This window comes from Thermobia domestica, chromosome 14 (genome assembly GCF_964235325.1).
Source record: "Thermobia domestica chromosome 14, izTheDome1.hap1.1, whole genome shotgun sequence".
Lineage (NCBI taxonomy): Eukaryota > Metazoa > Arthropoda > Insecta > Zygentoma > Lepismatidae > Thermobia > Thermobia domestica.
The window spans coordinates 11,764,263-11,785,735 of record NC_137467.1 but is presented as its reverse complement, the minus strand read 5'-3'; the positions used below and the strand labels follow the sequence as shown (position 1 = coordinate 11,785,735).

Here is a 21,473-nt window from a genome sequence, read left to right as displayed (position 1 = left end):
GAACCATTGAGGAAATACAAGCTGTAGCATTTATATTTTATTTCATAATGTGTCTGATGAAGGCACTGATACATTGCCGAAAATGTAACACTATTATTTGTTAAAAGTGATTTGGTTTGGTCAGATTTTATTTTTAATTGAAAATGAAATGAAATCTTTAAGTTTTACGTTCCACGCTTATGCCGGTTAAGCTAAAGGAGACAGTGAAGATGAGAAATGAATGAAATGGTGGAATGAAGAAGGTGGGAGGAAACGGGAGGACCCCGAGAAAACCCACGAGCACGGTGTTTGTCCACCACAAAGTCCACACGGCGCGAGCTGGGATCGAATCAGGGACCCTAAGCACCGGAGGTAAACGCTCTACCACTGAGCCACCGCGCCCCCTACTTATTTTTAATTGAGATTAAGAAGTTCCAAATCTAGAATAAATGGCATTCATATAGTTATCATATTAAGTATATGAAAAATCCTGAAACTATATTAAATTAGGAGCTTGAACCCTTATCCTTTAAATTCTGTGTATGTTACTGCAGAAGAGTTTCATTTCATAATTCCTAAATACTGAAGTAACACTCGGAAGCAGAGAGCGGCCACGAGTGTTCCATATACCTTTGATATTAATAACCTCTTATTTTCGAGGCCATGATCCGCTAATGGATTATATACCAATTCTGTGTAAAGAACAATATAACAGACAAAGAGATCTCAAACAAGAAATCGTAACAATGCAAAGATTTTTATATTTCTTGTACATACGAGGGCTGTCCACAAAGTCCCAGACGTTTTGAACCTATCGTGGCAGTGGGCGGTGCTAGAGTCCCCATCTTGGTATCAGATCGTTGCCACACTTAGTACGCTGTGATAACGTGAGGACTGTGACGCTCTTACTGTGCTTTCTGTGATGTGTTACAATGTGCGCTGCAATAAAAATCCCGCCTCTTGTGACGTGCGCTCTGTGATTAGGTGAAACACTGAGAAAGTTAAGGCACGCGATTCAAAACAAGTGCCGGTGAAAACTAGGGCGAAGCTGTTTTTTCACGATAACGCACCTCCACACACACAGCCAAGCATACTCGAGAGTTCTTTGATAGTTTTGGATGGAAGGTGTTCGATCACCCACCATACAGCCCAGATTTGGCGCCGAGCGACTACTACCTCTTCCCAGCGATGAAGACGTAGCTCGCTACACAACGCTTTGATACTGACGCCGAACTGCATGCCGGTGTAAGCCTGTGGTTGAAATCCCAGGCGGCTGATTTCTACCGCAACGGCATTGAAAAACTTGTGCCACGGTAAGATAAGTGGCTTAATTTGCATGGCGATTATTTGGAAAAATAGCTTAAGAGTGTGCCTTTCAAATGTATATAATACAATTTGGTTTCTTCATTCTGTTGCCTTCCAGACAGCCTTCGTACTTAGATGTGATTATAGTTGCAACTTGGAATTTCTTCGGATTTACTTGTCCTAATGATGGTATCAGATGAATAAGATACAGAAATATAGAAGTCAATAATACCGCATCAATAGCTAAATATTATGCTCTCTTTATTACATCATATATTTAGTTCATAGCAGATAATATTATATATCACTCAATGTTTTCAAATTAAGAAATTAAATTACCTGTGATTGTTTGATCCCCAAATTTCTTCAGAACATTTTTGTCTAATTGTTCCAAATCCACTCCTGATAACAGTCCTTCCAATTCTAAGATTTCAGATGTGACACTAGAGAATTCGTTAAGTCCATTCAATTGATGTATACCTTTTGAAGTTACAATTTCTTCATATAACCGATCAATTGTTATGTTGTTAAGATGTTCCACACGCAGATCTTTCACTACTGCTGACTTTACAATTACACTACGACCTAATAAAAAAAAAAAAAAGGAAAATATCAAGACAAACAAAATAATAATAGTAGTGTTTGTATTTTAACTATCGAAATTACATTTAATAGCCAGAGACTTCTTTTTTCTTCTTCTTCTTTTTTTTTAATGTGCCCTGAGATTCCTGTTCTGATTATTACCTTCACTAATATTTTTCAGAAACCAATCCCGTTACCATCAACTGCCAATCGCCAATGGATATTTCTTTTCTGACCAAAAGTTTTAATTTAAAGACACCATCGTATAGAACTAGTCTTCAATATACCACATACCATAAGGCTCGAAAAAAGTATTTCTGAAGTTACGGAGATACAACGTTTTAAACAATGCAAAAATGAGTTGCTTACGTTTGGCGTGACATGAGTTGCTAACAGAAACAAGCTGTTTGGCGTGACATGACGTCGGTAGCCCTCTCTGAGGCCATATTAGAAAGGGTTTTTTTTTTGTTTGTTTGTTTGTTTGTTTTGTTTGTTTGTTTGTAAACTACAAATAAATTTAGTAGACTATGCTAAACACGCACGAAAAAGTAACAGCCTACATAAGTCGATGTAAGTCTGTAGGTAAAAGTGTTAATATGCGGATTTTTTACATACCTTCCGGCGATTTATCATTAGCCCAAACCCAATTATCATAAAGTTGTTACCAACCTGAAAGTGTTTGGTTGCCTTCTATCAGTAGCAGAGAATCATCTGAAAATCGAATGCCATTCACAAGACCTTCAACAATGAGATCATCTTCCAATAATACAGTTCCATTCACAACAAAACCATTGTTAAATATTTTATCATCCGAACGAAATACAAGATCTTCAAATGGCCTTCCATTAATCGTCACTGTATTCAATACATCTGTTACTTCCAAAGCTTCAAATTCCAAGTGTTCCAACGACAAGTCATTATTTATATTAATAGTATGAAGTAAAATATCTTCCATATCTTCACCATTAAGCTGTTCGATGTAAACGTTTTCAAAGTTACAGTTCTCGCATGTTACGTTGAGATTTTGGAAAACTATTGAACCTAGAAGATAAGGTAAATAAAATTAAATCAAAGACAATCCTAAGTAAATTTCTAAGTATAATATCTTAACTCAGATACAATCTGACACATTTTATTAACAACTAATAATCTTTTGTAACAAAAACAGTTTAAAAACAGTGGCGTTTTGTATTATTTTTAAAAAGAGTGTGGTTTATCACATCTCCTTTATATACGTACTTCTAAAGTAAGTCCCACTTTAAATATTTTATTATAAAAGAAATTACTGTACATATCATGAGTCCTTTTGAAATGAAAAAATGAAATCTAAGTTTTACGTCCCACGGTTATGCCGGTTAGGCTAAAGGCGACGGTGATAATGAGAGATGAATGAAATGGTGGAATGAAGAAAGTGGGAGGAAACGTGAGAACCCCGAGAAAACCCACGAGCACGGTGTTTGTCCACCAGAAAATCCACACGGCGCGAGCTGGGATCGAACCAGGGACCCCAAGCACCGGAGGTCAACGCTCTACCACTGAGCCACCGCGCCCCCATGAGTCCTTTTGAGTTACAAGATGCATGGATTCTTAAGGTTTTGTGGTAGAATGAAGAAATTTATGTAAGCGCCACGTGTAACGCGACGAACATCGACGCGGTAATTAGTTCTTGCTAGACCGGTTAACATGTCTGGTGTGACGGTAGCTGCAGATTCTTCAAAATCCCCCCCCCCCCATTCATAGCTCATGAAGGTCTCCTCTAAAAGGAGACGTAAACATCGTTCTTAATTTAACTCTGACACTTGCATACCGCACTGGTTTATTTCCTACTTTTTCAGCACTACTGACCTTTATTATTTCTTTGATAAACAGTAGGAATGGGCAAAACTGGTTTTTATAAAAACCAGTTTCTAGGAAATCCGAGATCCGAAAAACCGACATTTCGGTTTTCTCCAAAACCGGTTTCGATGAAAACTTTTGGAAAACAGACAAAACTATTTCTGTAGAAACGGAATCGGTTTCTGGAGAACAACGAAACACTATTCTGGTAAGAAATAGAACCAATTTTGGCAAAAAACCGGAACCGGTTTTGAAGAAAACCGAAACCGGATTCGGTGAAAAAACAGTTTTTATGAAAACTCAAAAAACGGTTTCGGTTTTCTTAAAAAAAACGAAAAAACGGTTTTTGCGCACACCACTAATAAACAGCGTCTCACGCAGTCGACTTTGGAACTACAGGAACCTGTAATGAAACTATAAAAAAATAAATAAATAAATAAATAAAATTGGGGCCTGTACATCATATGCAACTAACAAACTAAAATACAATTGTTTTCTAATAATGAACTTTTAAAAGTGGACACCCTGTATTTACCCTGTCCGTGTGTCCGTCCGGTCGGGAGACAAAAGAATCTCAAGAACTACTTAATGGATACCCATCAATTTTGGAGGGTGTGTAGAGGGCCAAAGGTTAAGAATTGAATTCGTTGATTGAGGCAATCCATCCACCGGAAGTGGTAGAGATCAACCATTTCCGGTTTTAACGTTGATCGTTACAGAATACAAAAAATGAAATGAAATCTTTCAGTTTACCTTTGCAAGATTATGCCTATTAGGCTAACAGAGATGAAAGAAGGCAAGTGAATGATGAGGGAAGAATTGGTGGAATGTGAATGTGGAAGGAAAGCACACGATGTCATTCACCACCAACTTACTCGGGCGGGGATCGAACCACGGACCCCGTGCACCAAAGCTAAGCGTACTACCACTGAGCCACCTTGCCGCCCCCGCTATAGAGTAAAAAGAAACTAATAGATAGTAAATAGCGTTTTTTTGTAATCAATCGCCTTAAGAATATATCCCATGTCTACTCTAATAAAACCGAAAGTAGTAAACCATTTCCGGTTTCAATATCGAGGAAATATCACGGCGTATAAACCAAATTCCTTCACGTGGTGTACAAGTGGCACTGTTACTTTTACTTCGTACTGCTAAGTGACATTTATACAGGTCATCAACATTTTAAAAAGTTATGGCTGATTTCAATATTTGCTTTGAAGAAAGAAAAAAAAAAGATACTTAAAAAGAAATGTAAAAATTCTTGCTAAGCTGCAGTACTTTATTTAACCCATTAGTGCCCAGAATTCCTCACTGATATTTTGAAAAGTTTTTTTTTTCGCTTATTTGGTCCTAATAGTACTCTAAAATAGATATAATATTTTTGACAAATATTTATTTTTTTCTTGTTTTTTTAGCTCGGCAACTTAAGTTGCCAACAGGCACATACATATTAAAAAAAGGGAACATTTTGAAAAGTCACAATTTTGAGGGAGAAAATACACTGTAAAAACAACTATTAAAATCAAATCAATCCTTCCTTTACATACATTCAATCTTTCCTTCTGGAGTCTTTCAAATCAATCCAGTTGAGTCTTTCTCCTCAAAACACATTGTACCCCCCCCCCCAAAAAAAAAGTGCTAACCCCACGTCTATATATCATACAAAGAAAATGCAACGATGCTATGAAGAAACACTCCAAAGTTACTTCACGGTTAAAACCAGCAATGCCAATCCGTGAGTTTCTGCGCTATGACGAAAAATTGCCAAGTGGACGCAATGTGTTAATGTCTGGCAGTCCAAGACAACAGAATTGGTTGCCGAAATCACTCCATGAAGATAACTATCCGATTAGGCTTTCCAGGCGACATGAACGGCTCTACTGGCTAATTTTACATAATGCAGAATTTTACTTACTTTATCTAGAACATTTTTCTTTCTTTCTTTTTTTTTTTTTTTTCATACGAATAATTTTTATATGTAGTTGAACATGCATATTCGGCACCGATGGTACATAAGACGCGGTTCTACACTTTAACGGGCTCAAGCACACTCAATCTGATTTTCTCAGATGAATCACTATTTAGCACAATTATATATATATATATATATATATATATATATATATATATATATACAGTGAAACTTGTATAAAGCGGAAAGCGACGGGTCCAAAATTTGTTTCCGTTTTGGACAGATTTCCGTTTTATACAAATCTGAAAATAAATAGCTACAAAAATGAGACAGATGGAAATGGTTTTATAGTTTACCTTTATATTTGCTCTGGAACTCCAAAATGTAGTCTTTCATACTCTGCACACACACATACACACACACACACACACACACACACGCAAAATATTCTGTATTTTTTGTAGTTTTCAGAACACACAACGCTTAATATTCTTACAGCACTAAAACATTTAAATGATGTGAACACTTCAAATACAGTAAATGCAAGAAAATCTACTGAAACTCAAGATGCAGTTTAGAAAGTTACACAAACTATTTTTAGTTGCAGTTTACCAAAAACTCCCCCCCCCCCACCCTTATGCTTATTCACATTTTTTCCACATTTCTTTCAAGGTAAGTTGTTTTGTTCTTTGTGACAAGACTTTTTTTTGTAACACTTCCCTGGCAGAATAGAATGGTTCTAGAAGGTCTGAATAATTTGAGTCAGCCGCAAATTCAATGAGGTCTTCAACATAATGAAGAGGAGCTCTTAAAGAGCCAATTTTAGGTTCTCTGATTTCTTCGACATCAGTGATATCGTCGTCTTTTTCTTCAGTTTCAGGTTCATGCAAGAGATCCGCAGCCGATTCAATCGTATAATAAGTTGCTACATCTTGATCATTTGAAATGTAAGCTGTTTCGTCATCCGGTTGTCCATTTTATTGACACACGAGTTTAACATCTTCAGCAGTCTCCTTTATTTCTGGTATGTCAGAACTTTCAGAAGAAGAATTTTCAGTAAACCCAGCTTTCATGAAACATTTAGCTATGGTTTCCTTTCTAATTCTTTTAGAAGAAACAGCAATCCAATTTACAGCATCAAGTACAGACACCGATTTCACTAACTGGCTTGCAGAATTGCTTGATGACATGTTACTTACTAGAGATTCCAGCAGCAATCGCCTGTAGTGACTTTTAAAGGTGAAAATTACACCTTGGTCCATAGGTTGTGACACACTTGTAGTATTCGCAGGAAACCAAACTATAGTAACGCTGGACAATTTTATATGGGGATGGCATGGGGCATTGTCCAAGAATAACAGAACATGACGATTTTCTTTCTTCATCTTCGCATTGAAAGAATTTAACCATTCTTCCATAATGGTACTTGTCATCCAAGCACTGTTGTTGTTTCGCCACACAACTGGCAGACATTTAACATTTAAATTTTTAAAGCAACGAGGTTTTTCAGATTTCCCAATCACAAGAGGCTTTTCCATTTCTCCTATCATGTTCGAGCATAAAAACACAGTGAGTCTTTCTTTCGACATTTTCCCTGTACATTTCTCCCCACACAATGCCAACGACTTGCTCAGAAGTGCCCGAAAGAATAGACCAATTTCATCACCATTAAAAATGTCTTTTGGTTCATAGTTTTGTGTCAGTTTTCGCACCTTGGGGATCCACTCTTTAATTGCTTTCGGATCGACATCTTTTGACTCACCACGAACTTCTCTCCACACAACATTATGCCTAGACTTAAAACTGTCCAACCAGCCCGACGATGCTTTAAAATCAACTTTCCCCAAAGATTTGGCAATCGAAAGAGCTTGAGCTTGTAAGATAGGACCAGAAATCGGTAAGTTTTTCGAGCTGGCACTTACAAACCACTCCCATACCAGTTCGTTTATTTTCTCGTTGCCCGTTTTCCTACCTGCTTCGCGTTGCCATTCCCTTCCATCCAGCACTTCAGAATTTTGTCCTTGTTTTTAAGTGTATCATAAATTTGTGTTTTTCCGCACTTAAAACGGCACATGATTTCTTTCACCGAAATTTTGTCCTTTTCCTTGGATTCAATGATTTGTACTTTTTCATCCAAAGTGAGAGTCACGTGTCTTTTAGCCATTGTGTGTACGGCTAAAATAAAAACACTATAAAAACAACTTGTTTTAACCACAGAAGAAAAAACACGATACTGAACACAAACTCAGAACACTGAAGAAATGTACTTGTCCCTCTCTCCACTCCCCCTCTAGTTCCGTTTTTGATGACAACTTTCTGTCATTATGCTCGAAATGCATTTGCTTGGTGCAAATTTAGTGAACCGTGAACAAGCACCAGCTGTAAATGAAGATTCTCAGATTTTGGAGAGCCACCAACACAAAGACTTGTGGACTCCAGCATTATTTTAAGACCAGGAAATCTGCGAAAAAGAGATTCCGTTTTATGCAAGCTTCAAAGGTTCCCTGGGACTATTTTTTGCTTTCCGTTTCCGCGTTACGGAAGATTCCGTTTTACAGAAAATATTTATAAAGGAATTCCCATAAGAGCTTCCGGGACTTTGAAAAATGTCCGCTATAGACAGATTTCCGTCTTATTCAAGTTCCGGTTTAAGCAAGTTTCACTGTATATATATATATATATATATATATATATATATATATATATATATATATATATATATATATATATATATATATATTATATATATATATACATTTCTATAGAAAATTATTTTATGTTAGTAAATAAAATTCCAACATTAGTAGGAATGTTTCTAAGAGTGGAGATATTACTGGGACGCTTACAAATGAAATGAAATTTTTGAGTTTTACGTCCCACGCTTAGCTAAAGTAGACGGTGAAGAGAAGAATGAAGAAAATGGGAGGAAACGGGAGAAACCCGAGAAAACCCACGAGCACGGTGTTTGTCCACCACGAAGGTCCACACGGCGCGAGCTAGGGTCGAACCAGGGACCCCAAGCATCGGAAGTGAACGCTCTACCACTCAGCCACCGCGCCTTGGGGTGCTTAGCTCACTGCAGATAAACGTTTCTCCCTATTACCGTTTTCAACCTATTAATAATCAACGTTAAAACTGGAAGTGGAAGAAATCAATCACTTCCGGTTTTAGTAGAGAAGTTAGAGTGGAGATGGAATACATTCCAATATTCTCTCATATTTACAAACACCAGCAGGTGCTTCTCCACAAGGATTACCAATCAGCCGATGGATGCCATCTCCGAAGAAATACGAGAACACGAAGACTCACGAAGAGGACTCCTACAACCCCTCCACAGGCTCCGGCTCCAAAACTGGCTATAAAAGAGTATATCAAGAAGCAGCAGACATCAGTCTCCAGCTGATCGCATCCTATCTTTTTCTCCAAGCTGCTCTGGGCCGGAGAGATTCCCTAACCTTATCTCTGAGCTGCTTTGGGCAAGAGATTATCATCCGATCTCCGCGCTGCATTGGGCAGGAGATAGTACTCACCTCTTCGCTGCTACGGGCAAGACATTCCTTTCTGTCTCACTGTTGCACTGGGCAGGAGACACTAACCTACCTCTGCGCTGCTACGGGCAAGAGGTTCCTTATTAATCTCCGCACTGCTCTGGGCAGAAAGTTCGACTCAGAGAAAAAAATCATTATTATAGATTACTCATTTGTAACTCAGTGTACATAAATTTGTAGAAACGTCCATAATAAAAGGTGAGGGAAGAAAAAAAAAACATGTACCGCTTCTCTGCTATATATTACAATATTCTTGGTACGATTAATTGATCGCTATATATTACGTGATTTTATTCTATGGTGATCAACGTAAAAACCAGAAGTGGTTGATTTTTGGCAACTTCTAGTTTGAATATGGGTTAAGAGAAAAAAAGATACCTATTCTTCGAATGCTAAATTGATTTAAAAAAAAAAAAAAAAAGCTGCTTCTCACTAACTCTTACAATTTTGACTGTATGGATATATATATATATATTTTGAAACCGGAAATTGTAGTGAATTTCTATCACTTCCAGTTTTAGTAGAGAGTTGGAAAAAAAAAAGAGATGAAATGTATTCTTGGGACGCTTAATCGATTGCAAGAAAAAGTTCCTCGCTATCTATTACAGTTTTGGCTCTGTAGTAACATGAAATGAAATCTTTTAGTTTAACGTCCTACGATTATGCCTGTTAGGTTAACGGAGACATGATTAACGCAAGTGAATGATGGAAAAATTGGTGGAATGAGAATGTAGCAGGAAACTGAAGTATCCCGAGAAAACTGACGGACACGATCTTGTCCACTTCAAACCAGGGGCGGATCTAGGACCGACTTCTGGGGGGGGGGGGAGGGCGTTGGATTGTCATTATGCTACTTTTAAGGGCTCCAAACTTTGGGATCGGTTTTATTTATATATATAAAATAAGAAAGTTTCCTCTTCTGGTGGGGGGGCGATTGCCCCCTGGATCCGCCCCTGCCACAAACTTACTTGGCCAGAGATCGAACCAGAGACTCCACACATCAGAGGTAACGCTCTAACACTGAGCCATCAAGCCCCTCTTGCTCTATAGTGATCAACGTAAAAAGCAGAAGTTGTTTGAACATCATCTTCCTCAACGAACTCGGTTCCTTGATGGTGGTCATTTATCAAGTTGTTCTTAAGATTTCTTATCTCACAGATAAATACACACGGACAGAGTAAATCAGTGGTGTTATTCTAATTTTTTAACAACCAATTCTCTTAGGAAACAAACCATACAAGATAGACACAAGAGTTCTTACGTTGTATAAAGGAAAAAACAATTTTATCACCTTGGTTCGAACTAAGAACAGTTTCTATTATACTTTGTAGCGCCACGTTCAAACAACAAACAATGACAGGAAAACAATGACAGAATATACAATAATGTATTTTTGTTAGTGAGATTTAGTCCGTGTACATTCATGTCCAAAATTACTGTCGCATGCCCATAAATATATTGTTGTAGGAATATAATTTGATAACGAATTCGCCCGGTATTTTTCTAATGTGTATAATCGGTAAAGTCATATGTGGCAAATTTCATGTCAAGAGAGCAGTAAATAAGAACAATAAAACGAGAACAAAATTTTCTTGTCCATTTAGCAGCATTTTATTTTACTCATTATAATTTTCGTATTTATAATTCTTTCCCTACGAAATTTACCACAAACATACATTTCCCGATTTATACACATTGTATTAAAAGTACCCTGCAAAATCATTATCAAATTATATTCTCACAAGAAGACAGTTATAGATATGCGACAATAATTTTGGACATGAGTGTACCTTCAAAGCTTTGCCAAAATTAGTCTTTTGTTGTCTGAAAATTCAAATGTTTGTTTTTACCAAAACGAATATGAAGCACTCAAAAGAAATAACAATTAAGACTTGAAAACCTTTTATTAACATGACTGGGAACTTTATTGGTCGCATCAGATGAATTTCTAAATTTCTTGGCGCCCACTCATTCAAATTTGTCTCTCTCTTTTATATATATTCATAAAATTAATTCGTTGATTATCAAACAGACTAAATAAATATTCAACAATTTCATCATTACTGCAATTTAATCTTTTATCAACACGATAAATATGAAAAACCCCAAACTAGCACATTACCTTGTACAATATTAGTTCCATTCTTCTTCATAGCCGTATTTAGAAGCTCCATATTTCTTTCGACATTTTGTTGTATTTGAGTCACTTCTTCATTAATAGCATTGAGACTTTCAATTAGATCGGAATCCAGGATGCCTTGAGATGTTCCAAACTTTCAATTAAACAAGAATAAGATTATGAAACAAATGTAGAAAAAAATTAGAAATAAAAAAAAGTTGAATGAGAAAAACATCTTAGGTAACGCTAACGAAAATGTACAAGCATACCAAATTTTAAGTTTTTATTCCAATTCCAAGTACCTAAAATATGAGAACATAGGTTAAAAAAAAAGTCATTTAAATAACATGGGTACTTTCTTCAACCTCCCTTTAGCCCTCTCAAAAATTAAAAATATTCCCTTTTAACAATTTTCCTGTGGTTACTCTCGGAAGGTTACAATCATGCCAAATTTCAACTTTTCATGTCAACCAGAAGTACCCGTTATTTTATGTAATTTCATGTAGTTTTATATATAGTTAGGATGAATGTAAGTCTATGTAATTAGGAACCCAACAACTAACGTTATATTCCTACTAAACCATCTACGGATCGAAATTACTCTTGAATCTAGGATAATATTATGTGGTGTACTGCAGCTCTTCCCACTCGGACACTCCGATTTTTTTTGCAATGCTCCCTCCTGTAACCAGTGTGATTCCTGGTTTCATTCCCAGTGGCAACACTCGGTTGAAATAATGTAAAAGCTTTCTTAGGCTAGCCATTCTGAGTTAAGTTTTCAGGGGTTTTTGTTATTTACACCAAGCAAACGCCAGGATGGTACCTAACAATGGCCCCAGGCTGCTTCCAATCTTCCTCATTTCCTTCCAAGTTTTCCGAGTAATGTGATCGCCGAGGGACAAGGATAAATAAGAACAAGAAATAGTAAAAAAAATAAAATAAAATAAATAAAAAAAAAATCAGTTTACGTTCCACGATTATGCCATGTAGGTTAAAGGACACTAATGATGAGAATGAATGAATGAGTTGATTTTAATGTCCCTTCCAGCAGTGAGGCTATAGGAGACAGGAATCCGAACCACATTAGCTCCTGCCGGGAATAGAACGCGGGTCTCCGATGCTAAAGGCGCGTACGGTAACCATTTAGCCACCAAGGAGCTCAAGAGTGAAACGGTGAATGAAGAAAGTGGGAGGAAAAGGTAGAATCCAGAGAAAAGCCACGAACTCGGTGCGAGCTGGGATCGAACCGGGGAATCCATACACCAGAGGGGAACGCTCTGTCACTGAGCCACAGCGCCCATCAAGGACAAGAAATACAACAAAACATTCTAAATACGTTAAATAGTAACTTTCTTTTCAGTTTACTGTGAAAAGTATTTTTGCAGTAACTTACAGATTAAAGTTTTATAACCCACAGCCAGCAAACTACGCTATATGAGAATAATTAAAAAATGTGAGACTTACACTTTTGGTTTCCAATGTTCCAATGTTGACATCGTGTTCAAAATACAGATTCCCATTCATAAGAATACTAGGGTCGTCTAACTTGGGAGCAGCCTCCATTCTGTTTTTCAAATCCATCACATTCCTTGATTCGAGTTCAGCATGCCTCTTGACACACCAGTCTTCCAGTTCTTTGTGTAGCCGCATTAGGTCGTTGCGGTGCTGGAACTTTAAACTGAATATATTCACTTCCTTTTCATGTCTCTCTCTGTTGGCAACAGCTTAAAAAAGAAAAGAAAGGCATAGTGTACAAATTAAAGACATTCTGTAAAGTCTTTAATTAAGAAAATTACATTTTTCTAAAATCTTAATTAATACAAGACGTTTCAAGATCAGTATTATGAGTAATTATGTTAAAAGTCAATATTGTAATCGTAGAATTTACGGTCAACAACTACAAAAGAAACAACGGTTTGATGAACACACTTTGGGGGAAACGGCTAAAATTCAGCTTAAATGTAGAAGAGACTATTTAGATTTTATATTCAAAAAGCAAATTGTTCTACAATGGATAGAACATAGTCAAAAAAAAGAAGAAAAGAACACGAAATATTAACATTAATGTCAATGGAAAATCAATGAAACCAAAAGATGGCTGAAATTCAGCTTAAATATAGAACATACTATGTAGATTCTACATTCAAAACAGAAATTATCCTAAAATGGATGGAACATAGTAAACAAACAAACAAACAAACAAAAAAAAAAAAAAAAAAACGAAACATGAACATTAAAGTCAATGGAAAATCAATGAAAAACAGGTCGTCATCCACATATCTGCAGAGATCATCCACAAGTCATCCACATGACGCAAAAACTACAATAAGGAGATGACTAATTGAAATCTTATTGCAAAGACATAATGAAGAGAGTGTGAAGTAGAATTTTTAGGAATTTCGCAAGATCAAATGGAAGTGTTATATTCACAATTTAAAAATTCAGCACCGGGAATACAACTTATCACAACCTCGTCAGCTTTTCTACTTGGTGCAGCCCTTTCACCTGAGGCAATACGTAATTTGTTAGTCGAGAAAACTAAAAAGTTAGATTTTTTTCTTGTCACGTCTGGCCTTAGTCTCCGCACATTCAGCTTTTTATCTCCTTCGTGCGTCGTTCTCCATACCAAGAATAATCTATTTTTTACGCTGTTCTACTTCTTGGCGTGAAATTGATTTACTAGAGAACTTTGACACCGTTCTGAAATGTGGACTGGAATCGTTACTCAACTGTATCCTAAATAGCAACGCATGGATACAGGCCTCCCTTCCAGTTGATTCTGGAGGTCTCGGTATTCGTTGGGTTGTCGATTTGGCGTATCCTTCATTTTTAGCGTCGTTTTATGGCTCCCGGCATACCATTGAGATACTCCTCAACCAACTGAATGAGCCTCACATAGAATCCGATGTCCAAGACTGCATATCTGACTGGTCTAACCTAGTTGGTTTAAGCCCTCCTGAAATAACGGGTAGAAGTTCGCAATCAATTTGGGACAAGCCAATCATCAAATTATATCAATCAGTGTTATTACAAGAAGCAGACAGTCAAGAGGATAAGGCTAGACTTCTCGCCTCCTCCTCACCAATTTCAGGTGCTTGGCTACAGGCATTACCTTCACACCCCCTAGGACTGCACCTTCCAAACGAAAGTTTTCGTATTGCAGTTGCACTTCGCCTAGGAGTAGGCATCTGTGAATCACACAACTGCTCTAACTGTGATGCATCAGTCAAGCAGAATGGTCTACACGATCTGTCTTGTATAAGTAGCTCCGGAAGACATGTGAGGCATTCGAACGTGAATGACATTATCTGGAGAGCACTCACATCGGCGGAAGTTCCATCTGTTCGTGAACCTGTGGGGTGTAACAGATCTGATGGCAAAAGACCAGATGGCATGACGCTGGTACCATGGAAGAGGGGAAGGATTCTTCTCTGGGATTTCACCTGCTCTGACACTTTCGCGTCATCTAATCTCACTCTTTCTTCATCTCGAGAAGGAGCTATTGCAGCCCGCAGAGAATGCGAGAAAAGAAGAAAATATAAAGATCTGCTCGACAGATACATGTTCGTGCCCGTAGCCATTGAATCGAGCGGCATTTGGGGCCTCGAGGGGCTCAATTTCATCAAAGAAGTAGGCCAACGTATTGCACACCTTACTGGTGACAAGCAGGCTACTACTTTTCTGATACAAATATCAGCATAGCAGTTCAGCGAGGAAATGTGGCTTCCATTTTAGGTACATTACCTCCTGGAAAATTATTAGAAGAAGTTTTTCTTTTAAAACTAACTGTTCAGAATTTACTGTTTATCTTTCTGTAAAAAAAATAAATAAAATAAAATAAATAAATAAAAAATGAAGAGCTTAAAAACAATGTTTAGGATGTAAGGTAAATATGAAGAGAGCATTGTCAAAAGTCAAATTGTTTGAGTAAAATCAATAATAATGATAAAGTATATGCATTTTCTTCGAATTACCCAGGGCGCCCCAAGCGGAGGTTACGTGCTTGAAATATTTCACATCTGGATTTGGAATCTCCAGATTTGATTTAGCACACAACGTGACTTTTGACCTCATCACGTGACACAGTATGGCCCTTATGACAAACGGGATAGGCCCTTACCTACTGTAAAAACCTGCAGTGGAAGCCGCAAAATGAATTTGAACAGCCCTAACTTGCTGTTACATGTCAACTCTTAAAGTTACTACTTCCCGTAAGAAGCTAGATTTTGTTCTCTGAAATTTGTTTTCATTTCCATGCTGTTTTACTCTTGATTTTTTCAAGTTATGCAACTGATTTGATTACGCTATGGTTACTGCTATGACTACAACTACTCTCGCATACGTTCCGTTTTATGCTAAACAGATACGCATAGATGACCGCAGTATGTAGAAAAAAAAAAGTATTAAAAATATTAGGAAGTACAAATCATGTTGCTTTCTTTATTCAATAAAATTTCAGAATAACCAAAGTTCTATATAAGGGAAACGACGGCTTAAGAGGCCTCATCACTCCGAAATTCAAGTACCGCTAATTTTACAGTAATTATGTGATATCTTCAAATAAATAAAAGATAATTGAAAAGTGGAACAAGATCTCCCTAGACAATATTATTTTGCGTGAGATACCGTTATTACGACTCATTTATCTGCTTTTGATTTCCAGCCATTTAGAAAATCGGCATTTATTTTCGCGTTTCTAAAAAACTGCAAACAGAAAGCTACTAGGGGACTCGTGATAACGGTACCTCATGCAAAATAACATCGTCTAGGGAGGTCTTGATCCACTTTTCGATTATCTTTTATCTATTTGAAGATATCACATAATTACTGTAAAATTAGCGGTATTTTACTTTCGCAGTGATAGGGACTTAAATTTATTATAACTAGTTCAAGCTTCCTGAAAATACGCTATAAACCGGAAACTTGCCAAGACCCGCATCTAGGGCTGCGAACCGTCCGGTATTTTACCGGACAGTTCAGTTTTTGGCCTTCTCCGGTGTCCAGTACGACCTCAAAACCGGACGTTAAATGTCAGGAAATTTTCTCTCTTACTAGTCCTGTTTTTCTATCCATTCAGATTATTTTATGATGACGAAAGGAATAGTTTGTTGATGAACATAGTTAAAACAGAACTTATAATTCGCTTTGATATCGATTTTTCGTGCGCGGAATTTGCTACTAAAGAGTTGAAGGCAGGAAAATTTATTGAACTTATCAAAACTGCTAAAGGTCAACAAAAGTACATTTTCAAGAGCGCAGCTAGCACTGCTTTTATCCTCAGCTACATCTATCAGTTGAATATTACATCCAGATCCACTGAAAGTATGTAGGCATTATGTTAATGCCTACATATATTATGTTATGTTAATAGGCATTATGTTAAGTATGTAGTCATCATCAGCCCAAGCGAAGTTGAAAGACATTTTTCGACTATACTTCGTGCATGCCCCATTTATACTGCCAATTATATATGCTTTTCTGTTTTAAATACGATATATTATTTACGGTAGACTACAAAAATTACGTGTCGACTCAACCAAAACTGGAATAACTAAGTTTAACACGTTAGCTGCCATGTGAGTCCGATCGGACCTACTGGCGTGATCTAAGAAAATGTTCTTGTAGGTCCGATCGGACCCACAATTTCTAATTCGTCGAATTGACGTTAGAATACTTGTATTGTAAAATCCTGTCTCTACTGTTAATGAAATGTAGTGTTTTTTATTACACATGTAGGTTTCGGTCTTTGATATTGATTATTAACGCAGCTAGAGGCGCTAAATACCAAGTAACAAGCATTTGCTGCTTTTGTAGACCCGATCGGACCTATGTGTTGCTCTTTCAATGACATGTTAAAAAGTTTAACAATGGATTCAATATTTATTCTAATTTATTTTCACAAGATATCAGTGTCCCTGTCATTTGCTGAATTTTCAGAAAAGTCTAGATCACTACACTGCTATTACTAATGAGATCGAGTTCTGCGCATATTTCTTCGTTTTTCATTGCACAAAGATATTACTTATTAGCACTAAAAGCAAGATGAATATATCCACACTTCTCACTTCTGCACATGTAGTAATAAACAAATAACTTCCTAACAGAGTTGCCAGTTCAACTGTAATTTATCCCCTTGCCCATAAACAAAATATACACACGTAGGTCTGATCGGACCCCCAACTTTTATGCACGCGGATTCAATACTTTGCCTTAGATTATGTTTCAATATTAATATTATGTTTAAAAAATATGAACAAAACAAGAATAATGTAAGTAAGTACGCTTGGCACTCTACCGGTGAACAACAAAATTCACCCTTGGCAGCTAACGTGTTAATAAATGCTTCACAAGTAACTAAAGTTATTAAATTCGAACTTCAAGTCGCTCAATTTTATGTGAAGTAACAGTTTTCAGGTCGTTCACATTTTTAATGAGGCGATGTTGCCACAAACTTAAAAGTATACATACTCCAGGAGAATGTTTAGCATTTCCATTTTCAAAAATTGGCAACCCTACCCACAGTTACAATTTTGACAAACTGCAATCTAACATTTCTCTGATAAAACAATTAAACACAATCAGTGTGTATAGTACGAACTGCGTTTTAAATTTATTTAAACTCTATTAAGTCTTAATTTCATAAAAGTACTTACCTAACATTAATTCACCTGCATATGTGAAAGTTCTCATGGAAGTTATGCCCTCACCAAAAACTCCACGTGCATAATGCATGCCTCTGTCTACAAATCGCCAACCGTCATATTGGAACATTTTAACTCCACTGTAAGCACTCGCCACAAACAGAACAAATTCACCTTTCTCTCCCTACAAAGAATATTTAGATTTCTGAGGTTAATAACATCACTTGGTATCTTCTACATTTAAGTTGAATACAATAATCTTTTAAAATGACAGTTATTCTGCGTTGTAAGATTAATTTAATTGTAAATTAACGTTACTTTTGAAAACTAAGGTTATGAAATTTAGAAATTTCAGTTTAATGTGAGATCCCACCCGCATGTTGATTGATTGAATGGGGTGTAACGTCTCTTTTCAGCACTGACCTCACTCGCATGTTGATTGAATGGGGTGTAACGTCCCTTTTGAGCACTGACCTCCTCGCACGTAGATTGGATGGAGCGTAACGTCTTTTCAGCACTGAACTCACCCGCATGTTGATTGAATGGGGTGTAACGTCCTTTTTCAGCACTGACCTCTCTCGCACGTAGATTGGATGGAGCGTAACGTCTCTTTTCAGCACTGACCTCACATGTTCCCGCAAAAGAAGGACTATTTGCTTTGTAACTTATTCAAGTTAAATACATAAAAAAAGTTAAACCTACGTATGTATCCCGTGACATTTTTTCTTGTCAATGGTTTGCGCTGAAACCTTTTTCAACACTGATATTTTCTTGTAAAGCTTGATTCTTTAAATAAACATGATTGAATGAGGAAAAACAAAAAGGCTACTACTCACCGCAAAAAGTATGTAGCAGAATTTTCTTCTACATGCAATAGGTAGCGCTTTCGGAAGATGCTACTTCTTTCTTCAGTCTGTAGTAGACTCCAAAAAGGATAAAAAACATTTTACCCTTCCTTCATGTTTTTTATCCTTTTTGGAGTCTACTACAGGCTGAAGAAGGAAGTAGCATCTCCCGAAAGCGCCATCTGTTGCATGGAGAAGAAAATTCTACATATTTTTTGCGGTGAGTAATAGCCTTTTTGCTTTCTCACATTGATATCATCACCGCTCGCAATATTGTGATAAACATGATTGAGTTTGTTTTCTTAAGGAAAAAAGCATCATCTGAATTTTTAACTCCCGCCACCTCCCTTATTATACAAATTTTAATAAAATTGACATTTTGAAAATCCAGTTCGAGGAAGGTATTAAGCATATTTAAAAACCCACGTCAACCGGTTTAACCATTCGGCCTGATGTGATCACAAACCAAGATTAAGATTCAACTATCTTCGTTAATATAGATTAACTACAGTTAAAGTTGTAAGACTAATGTGATGTATAAGGTAGTATAGTAGTAGTTTATTATATAGACAATAATAGAATTTGACATGTTCTATACCGCATGTACAAATGTACAATACTGTGGTCTCTTGAACGCAAAATAAATAAATAAATAAATAAATAAATAAATAAAAGTTTAAAAAGATTCGAATTTGCTTGGTACAAAATTTAGAAAACATTGGCCCAAATCCATTTCACATTGAAACTAAATAACAGAAGAGGAATTTTCGACGGAGGTTGGCCAGGGCTTCCAACATACCACCCTGACACACTGGTGAGGTAAAAAAAAAAAAAAAAAAAAGGCTAGTTGTGCGATTTGAATTGGGACACCCAATTATATTATATTATATTATATTATATTATATTATATTATATTATATTATATTATATTATATTATATTATATTATATATATATATGAGGAACATTCAAATGAAACCTGGTCAATGCGTCTAACTTTGCCTTACATGTAAGGTATCACTACGTAACTGCGGGTATGGTGGCGCCATCGATTGGTAGAGAGACTGACGCGTGCGCACCGTTTGACGTTACATAGAGCCAGTGTGGTTTCACGCCGAAGAGAAGGTGATCACACAAGTTATCGTCCACTACCGAACATGCAGGCGAGTAAGCAGGAACAACGAGGAGTGATTCGATTTTTGGCGGCGGAGGGAGTTGGAGGCCGTGAAATGTATCGACGGATGAAGGCTGTGTATGGTGAGTACAGTCTGAGTCGTGCAAGTGTTGTTGAATGGCACAAAAGATTCCTTGAAGAGCGCGAGTCACTGGAAGACGACGCTCGTCCTGAACAGTCATCACACCGTATATGATTGCAGAAGTGAAGTATTGGGCAACCGCAGAATCACCGTAGACGACATCCATCGGTTACTGGGTATTAGTGTGGGCACCGCCCACATCATAATGCATCAACACAAACTTTCGAAAAAATTGTGCGCAGTGGGTTTCCCACCAACTGCCCGCCGAACAGCGCAATACTCGAATGGCGCTGTCTGAGTTATCTGCAACGTTATTATGAGGAATACGGCTTTCTGTCGCGTATTGTCACAGGGGACGAAACATGGTGTCACCATTTTGAACCGGAAAGCAAGCGTCAGAGCAAGCAGTGGAAACATGCGACTTCACCACCTCCAAAGAAATCAAAGGCCGCGTACACCAGTTCTGGTAAGGTCATAGTGTCCTTTTTTGACCACAAGGGCCCACTGCTTGTCGAGTTCCTGGAACGGGGTACCACCATCAATACCCAGCGTTATCAACCCACTTTACAGAACCTTAGACGAACCATCAAGTCGAAACGCCCAGGCATGTTGTCTAATGGCGTTATCCTCCTGCATGATAACGCCCGCCCACACACGGCCAATGTAGTGAAGACGACATTGCAGCAGTTTCGGTGGGAAACGCTGGAACATCCACCGTACAGTCCCGACGTTTCACCGTCTGATTTTCATGTGTTTACCTCTAAAACAAGCTATTCGTGGGTATGGATTCGCAACGGACGACGAAGTGTGTGACTGGATACAGGCCTAGCTTCTTCAAGGATGGAATCGACCGGCTAGTGTCGCAATGGGATAAATGTGCCAACAGTTTTGGCGACTACTTTTGAGTATGTGTACTGTGTATCACTACATGTGTGAGCATGTGTACAGTGTATAACTACATTTTTGGGTTAATACAATCGTTACTGTTACTTTACACTAGTGACCGGGTTTCATTTGAATGCCCCTTTATATTATATTATATTATATTATATATTTATTTATTTATTTCTGGGTACTACTGCTATCTATGGCTTTAAGACCATCATGCATGAGGGATGACGTTCCTCGGTGAGCACACTATGCCCAAGAAAGAAGAAAGCGGCCTGGGACCTGTATGTTAGGTATCATCCTGACATTTGGCTGGTGTGAATGAGGAAAAACCAGAAAAAGAAACTGACTCAGGATGGCTGGCTTTTAAAGTTGTTACACTTTTTCGATCGAGTGTCCCCACCGGGAATTTAACCTGAGACCACTCGCACCCCAATTACAAAGAGATAATGGGTTGCTGAATTAAGTACGACTTGATTTATAAAATCATTCTCTAGACTATATTACATGTACGTTTGTGCAAAATGGTATATAAAGGTAACCAAGAAAGTTCTATCGCTTTT

General features: G+C 37.4%; 1 protein-coding gene across 1 annotated transcript in view; it reads right to left on the bottom strand.

Annotated features, from left to right (window-relative positions):
- Window positions 1–21,473, bottom strand: part of clos (closca) — a 208,931-nt gene that overhangs the window by 91,635 nt on the left and 95,823 nt on the right. Inside the window, exons 9-13 of the mRNA XM_081737704.1 lie at window positions 17,935–18,106; window positions 12,746–13,005; window positions 11,285–11,435; window positions 2,536–2,907; window positions 1,624–1,869 (exon numbers count right to left, since the gene is read on the bottom strand). Coding sequence (XP_081593830.1) covers window positions 1,624–1,869; window positions 2,536–2,907; window positions 11,285–11,435; window positions 12,746–13,005; window positions 17,935–18,106 — 1,201 coding nt within the window. The remainder of the gene's footprint in view (window positions 1–1,623; window positions 1,870–2,535; window positions 2,908–11,284; window positions 11,436–12,745; window positions 13,006–17,934; window positions 18,107–21,473) is intronic.